Source organism: Pseudorasbora parva, chromosome 2, assembly GCF_024679245.1.
Source record: "Pseudorasbora parva isolate DD20220531a chromosome 2, ASM2467924v1, whole genome shotgun sequence".
NCBI classification, from domain to species: domain Eukaryota; kingdom Metazoa; phylum Chordata; class Actinopteri; order Cypriniformes; family Gobionidae; genus Pseudorasbora; species Pseudorasbora parva.
Window position 1 is genome coordinate 15,551,208 of NC_090173.1, and position 13,845 is coordinate 15,565,052.

The window sequence follows — 13,845 nt, forward strand, 5'->3', positions numbered from 1 at the left end:
ACTTTTATGATGGATGGATGCACTTTTTTGGGCTTCAAAAACACGGGCTGGTAGGGGGTCACTGGCGGTTTTCAAACATCTAAATTTTATAATAATTTTATAATCTAATTGGTTAATAACCACACTGTAATTTTTGTTGTTGTTGGATTAACTTAAAAAGCAAGTAACCAGGTTGCCTAAAATTTTGAGTTTTTTGAGTTGATACAATGCAGGAAATTAGTTTAATAAATAGAAACTCAAAATATTGTATCTGAACCACATAACAAAAAAAAAAAAGATAAATCATGAAAATGGCACAATTTGGCATGTTTCACTGCGTTATCACAAATAAAACACACACCATTACCCAATATGCTTACAAAAACTTTTAATAATGTTTGAATAAAGGTTATCGATTCTCAAAAATGTTCATTGTATTAACTCAAATTTTTTATTTAAATGAACTCAATTTTAAGGCACCCAGGTAACATATTTTTTTAAATATTTTTGTTACAGTGCATGAAATCATGAAGTTATCATGACACACACATACACAAATATTTATTAATATAACTCAGACTGTGTTCGGCTGAAAGAAGACAGTCATACACACCTAGGGTGGAGTTTTTGGCTGAACTAACCCTTTAAATGTGTATTTTGGATGTTTTCTCTCCACTAATCTGAAAGAGAACAAGTTATGCAAATAGTCCAAAATCTCAAAATTGACCAGTTCATGAAAGAAAAAGGTTTTGCCTGCGCAATGTAAAAAATTATTTAGAAAAAAAGTTACCTGGTTGCCTTAAAATTTTGAGTTAATTGAAATTATTATTACAATGAACATTTTTTGAGATTCAACAACCTTTATTAAAATATTATTAAAAGATTTTGTAAGCATATTGGGTAATTGTGTGTTTTATTTGTGACAACGCAGTGAAACATGCCGAATAGTGCAATTTTCATGATTTATCAAATTTTTTATGTGGTTCAGATACAATGATATTTTGAGTTTTTATTTATTAAACAAATTTCCTTCATTGTATCAACTCAAATTGTTTATTTCAATAAACTCAAAATGTTAAGACAACCAGGTTACTTACTTTTTTAAGTTAAACCAACAAAACCAACATTTTGTTTTACAGTGTAGTGGCTTGCCTTGTGCCTTGTGCATTATGAAAACTATCTGTTCGGTTCCATACACATGACACTGATTTAATGTAAATGTGATGAATTAAGTTGCACTCTGCTAAACAAACTTCTGTGTGTACAGTAGGGTGAAGAACTCAGAGGACTGACAACCGTATTTGACTGCAGTGTGTACGCGGCCATACTGACTGCACTGTGTAAAGAAAAAAAAAGACCCCCCCAAAAAAGCAAAACATAAAACTCTAGGTAGAACAAGGAAAGCATGAAAAAGCAGAGGAAATGTCATTAATGCACAAATGCAGGGAAAGCAAGAGAGTCAATCGCTGAATGGAAAACAATGATGTCACAAGTTAGTTAATGCAACTAGTTCTACTGTGAAATGAATACATAGTACATTGAAATGACAATGAGAAACAGGTAGAGGGGTGACGGAGATCACGTTGTTATTTTTACCTGCCCCTGTCTCCAGGAGGGGGGGTGGGGATTGGAGATGTGGCCAGCTCACCGGGCTGCTCCGTGATCAGGGTGTCCGCAGGAGAGCCGGGCGGTTGCGCGCTGGGAGGCGTGGAGGAGGATTTGCGGGCCAGCGTTGAGGTGCTTTTGCCCTTCACCCACGATGTGTCCATCACTCTGACACCCACACTGCCCACATAAAGATCACAACTGAGTCACTGACCCACAAACCCTCCACACAACATCGGCATTGAAGTGTTAACCCTCTTAAAGGATTAGTTCACCCAAAAATGAAAAATCTCTCATTAATTCCTCACCCTAATGTCGTTCGACACCCGTAAGACCTCCATTCATCTTCAGACACAGATGAAGATATTAGTGTTGAAATCCGATGGCACAGAAAGGCCTCCATTGACACCAATGTCATTTTCTCTCTCAAGACCCATAAAGACACTAAAGACGTCGTTACAAAGCCCATCTCACTACAGTGGCTCTACAATCATTTTATGAAGCGACGAGAAGAGTTTTTGTGCGCAAAAAAACGAAATAATGACTTATATAGTGATGGGCTGAATTCAAAACAAAGTTTCGAACCGTTATGAATCAGCGTATCAATTCAGGATTCGGATCACGTGTCAAACTGCTGAAATCACGTGACATTGGCGATCCGAAGCATGAATCGATACGCTGATTCATAACTGCTTGTTTTGAGTTAGGGCGCACAAAAACTGTTCTCATCGCTTCATAAAATGATTGTAGAGCCGCTGTAGTGAGATGGGCTTTGTATCGACGTCTTTAGTGCCTTTATGGGTCTTGAGAGAGGAAATGACATTGGTGTGAATGAAGGCCTTTCTGAGCCATCGGATTTCAACTAAAATATTTTCATTTGTGTTCCGCAGATGAACGGAGGTATTACGGGTGTCAAACTAAATTAGGGTATCCCTGTGATATATATTTAATATATTATCATTTATTACAGATGCCATATGAATAACTTCCTCAATAATCATTCATATTCTTCTATAAAAATATTGTATTTTGTCATTTAATAATTCATGTCAGAGGGTTAAACACTTTATAGTAACTTTTATTGATAACATTTATTATTGTAATTATTACAATATTTAAATGTAGAATATTCTTTGTATTCAAATGTTGCTTCGTTCAAAAGTTTGGGGTCTGTAAGATTCTTTTAATGTTTTTGAAAATTGCGAAATATTATTTCAATTATTCTCTATTTAAACGTATTTCAAAATGTATTAAATCCTGTGATCAAATCTGAATTTTCATCATCATAACTCCAGCCTTCAGTGTCACATGATCCTTCAGAAATCCTTCAGATAAATATTTAATGTTATTATCAGTAGTGAAAACAGTTGTTCTGCCGTGAAACATTTCTTTTAGGATTCACTGGTGAATAGAAAGTTGAAATAGTATTTATTGTAAATTTATACTATCATTTTTGATCAGTCTAATGAATTCTTAAAAAAAAAAAAATACTGACCCCAAACATTTGCAATAATAGCATACAGATTGTTATTTGAAGGGATAGTTCACCAAAAAACTAAAAACTCTGTCATCATTTACTCAAGTTGTTCCAAACCTGTATGCATTTCTTTCTTCTTCTTTGTGTTCAGCTGAAGAAAGAAAGTCATACAGTTTTGTTTTGAAACAACTTGAGGATGAGTAAATGATAACAGCATTTTCATTTTTGGGTGAACTATCCCTTTAAGTGAATAAAAAATGGGTCCCACTTATATTAGGTGTCTTTACAATGTACTTACATGAAAAAATTGTTAGTTACAATGTACTTACTTTTGCTGCTATCGATGTGGGATATGGGTAAAGAGAACAAAGCAGCGTTTTGTATTTTTTCAGTTGAGAGACTATATGTGCTGATACCAAACGGTAACCTCCCCCAATTTCTGTTGAAGCCAACACGGAAGTAACTTAAACTGTAATTCATCGACTGGCCACAAGAGACAGGCCCCAGAAGGCAGCAGAATCTCATTAAGGCCCATGTTAAAATGCCCAACATTATGCCCGACAGAAAAAAAAAAACACATTTACAGCCTGGTACTCATTTGTTTACATTATATAAACCCTTAAAGTTCTGCATAATTTGGGGCGTGGCCACTTTGAGTGACAGGTGGATAGCCATTTATCCGCTGTCTGTTAGCATGTAACCTCAGCTCTGCTCACTTCCCGCCTCTTTGTCCATTTTCTGTTATCCGGGAGTGACGCGCTGCCAAGATGGCAACGGCCAGCTCGTCTCTACGCTTCAGCACTGCTCTTCAGAATCCTATGGGTGATGTTACGGACACTACGGGTATATTTTTTTTTTTACAGTCTATGGCTGATTTGAACTATCTGCAGAAGTGTTATACAGTGGGGCAAAAAAGTTTAGTCAGCCATCAATTTTGCAAGTTTTAGCATTTAAAAAGATTGAGAGAGGCCAGTAATTTCCATCATAGGTACACTTCACCTATGAGAGACAGAATGAGAAAAAAAATCCAGAAAATCACATTGTCTGATTTTTAAAGAATTTATTTGCAAATTATGGTGGAAAATAAGCATTTGGTCACCTACAAAAAAGCAAGATTTCTGGCTCTCACAGACCTGTAACTTCTTCTTTAAGAGGCTCCTCTGTCCTCCACTCATTACCTGTATTAATGGCACCTGATTGAACATGTTATCAGTATAAACAGTCAGACTCCAAACTCCACTATGGCCAAGACCAAAGAGCTGTCAAAGGACACCAGAAACAACATTGTAGACCTGCATCAGGCTGGGAAGACTGAAACTGCAATAGGTAAGCAGCTTGGTGTGAAGAAATCAACTGTGGGAGCAATTATTAGAAAATGGAAGACATACAAGACAACTGATAATCTCCCTCGATCTGGGTTCTCCACGCAAGATCTCACCCCATGGGGTCAAAATGATCACAAGAACAGTGAGCAAAAATCCCAGAACCACAGCCTAGTGAATGACCTGCAGAGAGTTGGGACCAAAGTAACAAAGGCTACCATCAGTAACACACTACGCCTTCAGGGACTCAAATCCTGCAATGCCAGACGTTTCCTCCTGCTTAAGACAGTACATGTCCGTCTGAATTTTGCCAGAGAGCATTTGGATGACCCAGAAGAGAATTGGGAGAATGTCATATGGTCAGATGAAACCAAAATATAACTTTTTGGTAAAAACTCAACTTTTCATGTTTGGAGGAGAAAGAATGCGGAGCTGCACCATACCTACTATGAAGCATGGGGGTTGAAACATCATGCTTTGGGCCTGTTTTTCTGCAAAGGCACCAGGATGACTGATCCGTGTAAAGGAAAGAATGAATGGGGCCATGTATTGTGAGATTCTGAGTAAAAACCTTCTTCCATCAGCAAGGGCATTAAAGATGAAACATGGCTGGGTCTTTCAGCATGACAATGATCCCAAACACACCACCCGTGGAACGAAAAAGTGGCTTTGTAAGAAGCATTTCAAGGTCCTGGAGTGGCCTAGCCAGTCTCCAGATCTCAACCCCATAGAAAATCTTTGAAGGGGGAAATCTTCAGTTTTGCCCAGCGACAGCCCCAAAACATCGCTGCTCTAGAGGACATCTGCATAGAGGAATGGGCCAAACTACCAGCAACATTGTGTAAAAACCTTGTGGTGATTTACAGAAAACGTTTGACCTCTGTCATTGCCAACAAAGGGTTGTATACCAAAGTATTGAGATTAACTTTTGTTATTGACCAAATACTTATTTTCCACCATAATTTGCAAATAAATACTTAAAAAAATCTGACAATGTGATTTTGTCATTCTGTCTCTCATAGTTGAAGTGTACCCATGATGAAATTTACAGGCCTCTCTCATCTTTTTAAGTGGGAGAACTTGCACAATTGGTGGCTGACAATATTTATTTTTTGCCCCACTGTATCTGATTTCGCAAATAGTTATCACCACATGTGTAACGCACTTGCTCTAGCACTAGTTTTGGACGAAGAGGTGTGCTTGTCATCATTTATCATTGTATAAGCAGAATGTGACAGTTGGTCGGTGTTGTATTTGTCCCGCCCATTCTCCACTGTGATTGGACGGATTGGTAAAAAGAGAGAGTAGCTGCTTTTCCATTACCATTCAAATTGCGCAAACTGAAATTGCGAATTGAAAAATGGAAATACGGCCCGCTGTTTGCCACATTCCCATATATCACAAAAAAAATCTTACAGGCAATTTGAAAAAGTTAAAAAAATATTACGCAAAACTGTAATGGAATAAAACATTTTTCGCATACAGGTCACCTGGCGCACGAATAAGTCGATCATTACTGAAAGAAGGTGCAGTATGTTTGGACAAAAGACAAGACCGAGTTCATTATTAAACTCATAAAGACAAAGAGTTATAGGAATACTGGATTCTAAACAACAACGGTACAAGCTGTAATTACATGCAGGTTTTTTTAAAACATATAAGTACAATGTAAAAACATGCATGTACACAACAAGTCAATTGCATCAAGTGATACATTTAAACATTAGTACATATTAGTTAAAGCACTTCATATAAAGTGGGACCAAAAGTGTTTCCAAAACCAAAGAAAAAAAGAAAATCACAGTGTTAAAGAAAATGTGGACAATACCTTTGAATTTTCCTAATGCTGCATTAAGTGAAGATAAAACACTGATTTTAGAGGAAACACAGTGTATTTACTTGTTTAGTACAAGAAAATGACATGGAGACAGGGAAGAAACAAGGACCATGTGGAGTGCAGTGGGGGACATGTGTAGTTTGACAGTGTTTGGAGGATGAGGGCGGTCCAGAGGTGAGAACATGTCAGTCTAAATGAGCAGCTGGCACTCTTGCCCGCTGCGACACCATTACGCCTCATTTACTCTAATTGCCTTTACCCCGAGAGCTGTGGACATAAACAATTAGACACGTAACCTTTGCTTTAACAATACAAATCAGTCCTAAAATACGACATTAATTGTTATGTAATCTATAAAACATGTGCATGTGCTTTTGAAATCAAGGGCATATTAATGTGAGGAAACGTGAGGGAGACACATTGTAAATGCCAAGTTGGTGTGAAATACTCATATGAGGTCAAACCTGAAAGCTTAAAAGATAAAGCTTCCCAGAAAAGGTCAGTCACTTTAAATCTCTATGTTGTAACAATTGTGAATATACAAAACGCATTATTTTGTAAAATACTTTTTATATCTCGCCTCTCCCACTGTTCACATCATCTTTATATAAGTTAAGTTTATGCCTATGTGGTTTAAATTGTGAATAATAATTACATTAGCTGATTTGCTGAATAGTTGATCTTGGAAAGTGGTTAAGGATGAGCACTTTTCAGGCAGGATTAGAAGGACAGATTTAGATAATTTTAATGAAACCAGAGAGATATCTGTTCCTCCGGTAAGAGTCAATTCCACCAAAAATAGATTAGCTTTCATTGACTTTATATGATGAACGATTACATTTTGATTAAATATATGGTTATATGGTATACTAAATTGGTATACTTAAAGTATGTTGAACTGGAACAACTAATTTTGTACCTAATGTACTTAAGTTATCCAAAAATAGTGCTGAGGTTCAGATAAAGATAAACTTATATTTGATTTTGCTAAAGTGGAACTTTTGCAAGTATTTTAGGTACACTTTAAATATCTTGCATTTAAAGATTGAAGACTGATATTATACAGAGATCATACTATCCTTATTAGTAGTGATATTAGGCTTAATATATAAAAAAAAGTGCATCGTGCAATAAAGAAGTACTACAAATAAAGTTTAAATATGTAATACTTACATCGGTAAATCTAAAGCGATATGTTGGTAAATATGTTAACGGTTTGTAGTATTCTTTCTTACTATGAATTATTTTAAATACATTTCGGAATAGGTTTTTTTCACAAGGTGGGTAATGATGTTACCATTACATATGTATTTTATTTTAAATGCAATGAATATACTGTAACATGTATGTTTTATGCAGTTAAATTTGAGGTCAAAGGAATAAGGATGAGGCCCCTCTGCTTATCGTTCAACAGATGACTAAAAGTAGAGAAGAAAATATATGTATTAGAGTAACTGTTAAGTATGTTGCCGTGGATGAAAAGTGATGCAGACAAGAGGAGAAGAGCTTGCCAAATGCAGAGGAGAACACATAAAACAGGCCTTTTTAAAGGGGGCGTTCCCAGTCTGGGTGACCTCATTTGGGGAGGTGAGGTTTCTGATTTATATTTAAATATCCGTGATGACGACAGTGACATCAGACACTGCTTCGTGACCACCTGAAGAGGTTCTCCGGCACCACAGCCATCGCTAATATTGCCTTGATTGAAAAACGTTTTGATATTTGTGCTTATATTGAGTATTTGTACTATACTAGAGCAACTACTTGTAATCAATGAAGAGACTTCTATTTTAATAACAAAATCTGCCTCCCAGATCATTGATTAACGAAGCTGAGCCGGAACAGACCATGGAGAAGTCTTTGGTTTCGATTGTATAGACGAGCTACTGTAGCTCATATTGCTCAGGAAGTTAATGCTGGTTCTGATAGAAAGGTGTCAGAATAGACAGTGCATCACAGTTTGTTGTGTATGAGGCTGCATAGCCACAGACCAGTTAGGGTCCCCATGCTGACCCCTGTCCACCACCGAAAGCACCAACAGTGGGCACGTGAGCATCAGAACTGAACCAGTGAGCAATGGAAGAAGGTGGCCTGGTCTGGTGAATCATGCTTTATTTTGCATCACGTGGATGGCCGTGCGTGTCGCTTACCTGGGGAAAACATGGCACCAGGATGCACTATGGGAAGAAGACAAGCCGGCTGAGGCAGTGTGATGCTTTGGCTAATGTTCTGCTGGGAAACCTTGGGTCCTGCCATCCGTGTGGATGTTACTTTGACACGTACCCACTACCTAAGTATTTTTGCAGACCATGTACAGCCTTTCATTGAAAAGGGATTCCCTGGTGGCTGTGGCCTCTTTCAGCAGGATAATACGTCCTGCCACAAAGCAAAAATGGTTTAAGGATGGTTATTGGTTGACTTGGCCTCCAAATTCCCCAGATCTCAATCTAATCGAGCATCTGTGGGGTGTGCTAAACAAACAAGTCCAATCCATGGAGGCCCCACCTCGCAACTTACAGGACTTAAAGGATCTGCTGCTAACATCTTGGTGCCAGATACACCACAGCACATCTTTAGAGATCAAGTGGAGCCCATGCCTCGAGGGGTGCAATGGTTATATATATATACATAAAATGATATTACATTTCACTGTAGAACAAAAAGTTAAATTAATATAATTTTAATTTATATAGATAATTCTCCTTCCATAAATCATTTCATTAAAGCTCTTGCAAAAATGATTTGCCATCAAAAAAAACTCATCCCTGCCATCAATTTTTTGCCATTTTTTTTTGTAAGGGTCCCTGGAGTTGGACTCTGACTAACAGGAGTCTGGATCTCCTCCTCCGTCTGCAGTGTTTTTCCACCTGCTGGAGCATTGCAGGTGGCATGAGTCAGAGCCTGGCACATCTGCCACGTGTCTGTGTCGATAGCGGCAGAACTCCAGCCCCCTCAGTGAACGATAAGGGACCTGCGGCCCTCCATCAACACTCCATCCACGTAACCATAGAGACCGTGGCAGCCCATCAGCCCGAGACCAGCTCTATTCAAGGAAGGCTGAAGGAGTCGCTGAGATGTTCCCCGAGTTCAACTCAAATTGAGAATAAATGACACAGCAAGGTTACTGGATAACTACATAACGGACGTCCCAGTCAAGTGAATTACTCGCTGAACACATTAGCTATCTGCTGCTGTCTTATCCGCCACTTCTAATTGGTTTAAGCGGCACTATCAAACCCTGTTGGTAATGGGCGGTTAGTGCAATGATAAAAGTGCAGTTCAATTAAAAGGGATAGTTCACTGACAAACTTTCATACTGTACAAACCGTATATTCTTTCCCCCTACACTGCAACTGCCCCTAAACCTACCCATCACAGGAAACATTCTGCATTTTTACTTTCTCAAAAAAACTCATCCTGTGTGATTTATAAGAATTTTTTCTCATGGGGACCTAAAAATGTACCCACAAGGACAAGGATTTCGGATATTGCCATCTTTTTGTGGGGATCATTTTGTCCCCATAACGTAGGGATTACACCCCCCCCCCCCCCCACACACACACACACACACAAACAAGCAAGAAGGGCTGCACGATTTGTTGATCTTTTTGACCTTAATTTTTTTAAGGGGTTAGACCAAAAATGTTGTAATTACATATACATCAATATGACAATATATATATATATATTTTTTTTTTCAATTTTTTTTTCTTATAGGGTGTATATATATAAAAGGTGTACATGGTCTGCGACAATGTTTAGGTAGGTGATACATGTCAAAGTAACATCCACATGGATGGCAGGACCCAAGGTTTCCCAGCAGAACATTAGCCAAAGCATCACACTGCCTAAGTAGGCTTGTTTTCTTCCCATAGTGCATCCTGGTGCCATGTGTTCACGAGGTAAGCGACGCGCACGGCCATCCACGTGATGTAAAAGAACACGTGATTCATCAGTGGTTCAGTTCTGATGCTTGTGTGTCCACTGTTGGCGCTTTCGGTGGTGGACAAGGGTCAGCATGGGGACCCTGACTGGTTTGCGGCTATGCCGCCCCATACACAACAAACTGCGATGCACTGTCTATTCTGACACCTTTCTATCAGAACCAGCATTAACTTCTTGAGCAATTTGAGTTCCAGTAGCTTATCTGGTTGATCAGACCAAACGGGCCAGCCTTCGCTCCCCACGTGCATCAATGAGTCGTGGCCGCCCATGACCCTGTCGCCGGTTCACCACTGTTCCTTCCTTGGTCAACTTTTGATAGACACTGACCACTGCAGACAGGAACACCCCACAAGAGCTGCAGTTTTGGGGATGCTCTGACCCTGTCGTCTAGCCATCACAATTTGGCCCTTGTCAAACTCACTTAAATCCTTACGCTTGCCCCTTTTCCTGCTTCTAACACATCAACTTTGAGGACAAAATGTTCACTTGCTGTTTAATATATCGGTGGCAATATACCACTTACAGGTGCCGTGATTAAGAGATAATCAGTGTTATTAACTTCACCTGCCAGTGGTCATAATTTTATGCCTGATATATAAATAAAACAAAAAGAGAAGATTGTTCCTTTATTCCCAAACATACCAAACAGATAGTGAGCTGCACACGTTTAAAAGAACACAGTACCATGTTTCACTCTGAAACATGCAGTGCAAACATCGTATCACTATTCCAGTTTCATTTTGATTAATTGTCCAGCCCTTCTAGACTGGATATTCTCCTTTTGTCACCTTTTGTTGCATGGAAGACAAAAACCACAGGTTTGGAATAACTCGAGGGAGAGTAAATGATGACACAATCTTAATTTGTGGGTGAACTATCCCTTTAAGAAGTAAGAATGTATGAGAAGCGTGTGAATAATTGGGAGCGTGTGGGAGGGGAATGAAAAATGAAGAGATGGAGGAGGCAGACAAGAGTGCAGAACAACCTACCCATCCTTCTTATAGAATTCTAGCATCATGTTGTCCGTAGCAACACTGAGTGGGCGTCGGCCCTGGTCGTGCTGCTTGCGCTCTGATTGGTCCATATCTGGCGAGGGCATGGAGCTGTAGTTGGAGTTGTGGTTGGTGTGGACCGGGCTGCCGTAGCTGCCTGTCAGGTTGAACTCAATATCTAAGAATAGCAAAGACAAATTAGTCCAAATCTCACAGGAGAACATGCTCGTGTGTATGTGTGAATATGCTCTCACAACTCTCTCCATCTAACCTCCAGGGAAGAACCAGTCAGCATGCTGGATGATCGGCTCAATGATGCCGACGATTTGCAGGGACACGGTGGTCATCATTTCCGTCATGTTTCTGTGAAGATCAATGGCCCATTTGATCTACACATGTCAAAATATAAAACTACCAGATCCATTAAAGCTACACTGTGTGATATTTTCCCCCATCTAGCGGTGAAAAGGTATATGACCGTCCAGAGAATATTAATTTCTGTTCCTCTCAATTCCGATTTCATTTTAACTCCTACGGTGGCCGATTTAGTCCGAGATTAACATGGCTTCCAGTTCGACCTCGTCCACTAGTGCTCCTTCAAGTGATGAGGTTACTTTAGAAAACTATTATAATTTGCAGTTATTTAATTTGTCAGTTAACATGTAGGTTATGACATCAATGTAAAATGAATAATAGTTTCACGTTTTTGTTCTTTTTTTACCATTTCATTGCTAACACGAGCTATCAGGTTCCCAGACGAATGCGAGCTAATCTTAGTAAAGTAACTTTTATCAGTGCTATTCGCCTTATTCACCTCGAACGTTCTACAGAGCTTGTATGGAGCTAGAAATATGACAAAATGATCTGAATTTGAATTTTATAAATCTGAATTAGTGTAATGTAACAAAATTGAATATTATGTTCCATTTTACATAGTACTGAATTTGAATTTTTTAAAATGTTGAATATAGACCCTTTGGAATTGAACACATCTGAAACTTTTTTATGTCGAAATTGTATAGACATATATTTTCAAACAGCAGATATTTTGTTCTGAATTAATAGACTGTAAATATTCAGTTTTTGAAAATACAGATTCAAGATTTCAGATGAAGAAGAAATTCAGATCATCAAATTCAATATTCTAAAATTCAGATCATCAAATTCAATATTCTAAAATTCAGATCATCAAATTCAATATTCTAAAACTCAGATCATCAAATTCAATGTTCTAAAATTCAGATGGCAGAAATTCAGATCTTACAGAAACATGCCAAATAGTCCTATTTTCATGATTTATCAATTTTTTTAATGTGGTTCAGATACAATGATATTTTGAGTTTCTATTTATTAAACAAATTTCCTTCATTGTATCAACTCAAAGTTTTAATTTCAATAAACTCACAATTTTAAGGCAGCCAGGTTACTTACTTTTTCAAGTTAAACCAACAAATAACAACCTACATTTTTTTCAGTGCATGGAGAACGACAGATGACGTCAAATGCTGAGATTTTCTTCACTAATCAGCGATTTGTAAATCACGCACGAAAAATGAGGAATCTAGCCGAAATCTCTTTTTCCGTGCATTAATCTAAAATAAACAAAAAAGTATAAAAGGGCTGTTTGATCTTCTCTCTTTATTCCATTACAAATCGGAAATGAAATGATCAGATATGGTGCTCCGTTGGATTTTTCTGACATCCTTTACTCTTCCCTGATGATGACCTCTGGCCTACTTTCTGTAAGATCTGAATTTCTGCCATCTGAATTTTAGAATATTGAATTTGATGATCTGAGTTTTAGAATATTGAATTTGATGATCTAAATTTTAGAACATTGAATTTGATGATCTGAGTTTTAGAATATTGAATTTGATGATCTGAAGTTTAGAACATTGAATTTGATGATCTGAAGTTTAGAACATTGAATTTGATGATCTGAAGTTTAGAACATTGAATTTGATGATCTGAAGTTTAGAACATTGAATTTGATGATCTGAGTTTTAGAATATTGAATTTGATGATCTGAAGTTTAGAACATTGAATTTGATGATCTGAGTTTTAGAATATTGAATTTGATGATCTGAAGTTTAGAACATTGAATTTGATGATCTGAGTTTTAGAATATTGAATTTGATGATCTGAGTTTTAGAATATTGAATTTGATGATCTGAATTTTAGAACATTGAATTTGATGATCTGAGTTTTAGAATATTGAATTTGATGATCTGAAGTTTAGAACATTGAATTTGATGATCTGAATTTTAGAACATTGAATTTGATGATCTGAAGTTTAGAACATTGAATTTGATGATCTGAAGTTTAGAACATTGAATTTGATGATCTGAAGTTTAGAACATTGAATTTGATGATCTGAAGTTTAGAACATTGAATTTGATGATCTGAATTTTAGAACATTGAATTTGATGATCTGAAGTTTAGAACATTGAATTTGATGATCTGAAGTTTAGAACATTGAATTTGCAAGGATTAAAATTGTCATAAAAAATGTCATTACAAACACTGATGGTTGTTAGCTTTTTAATGATATTATTATCCAAAGGTACATCACCTGGCTAGACAGGAAAGGCTTAGGAGCCTATTTAAAGGGAATGATTGTGGAAGAGAGTTTAGTCAAACTTTGGCAGAGAGGCAGCGAATAGAATTGTGCTAAATCAAAAACGGCGC

At 37.6% G+C, this 13,845-nt stretch overlaps 1 protein-coding gene across 13 annotated transcripts in view; it reads right to left on the reverse strand.

The window, feature by feature from the left end:
• arhgap44a (Rho GTPase activating protein 44a) overlaps nucleotides 1–13,845 on the reverse strand; it is a 118,633-nt gene that overhangs the window by 26,231 nt on the left and 78,557 nt on the right. For 12 of the 13 annotated variants that reach the window (XM_067457123.1, XM_067457115.1, XM_067457059.1 and 9 more), the window contains 4 exons: nucleotides 11,429–11,520; nucleotides 11,155–11,335; nucleotides 6,212–6,229; nucleotides 1,576–1,764 (listed from right to left, as the gene is read on the reverse strand). In XM_067457123.1, the coding sequence (XP_067313224.1) occupies nucleotides 1,576–1,764; nucleotides 6,212–6,229; nucleotides 11,155–11,335; nucleotides 11,429–11,520 (480 nt within the window). The remainder of the gene's footprint in view (nucleotides 1–1,575; nucleotides 1,765–6,211; nucleotides 6,230–11,154; nucleotides 11,336–11,428; nucleotides 11,521–13,845) is intronic. The other variant, XM_067457069.1, reaches the window with a different exon arrangement.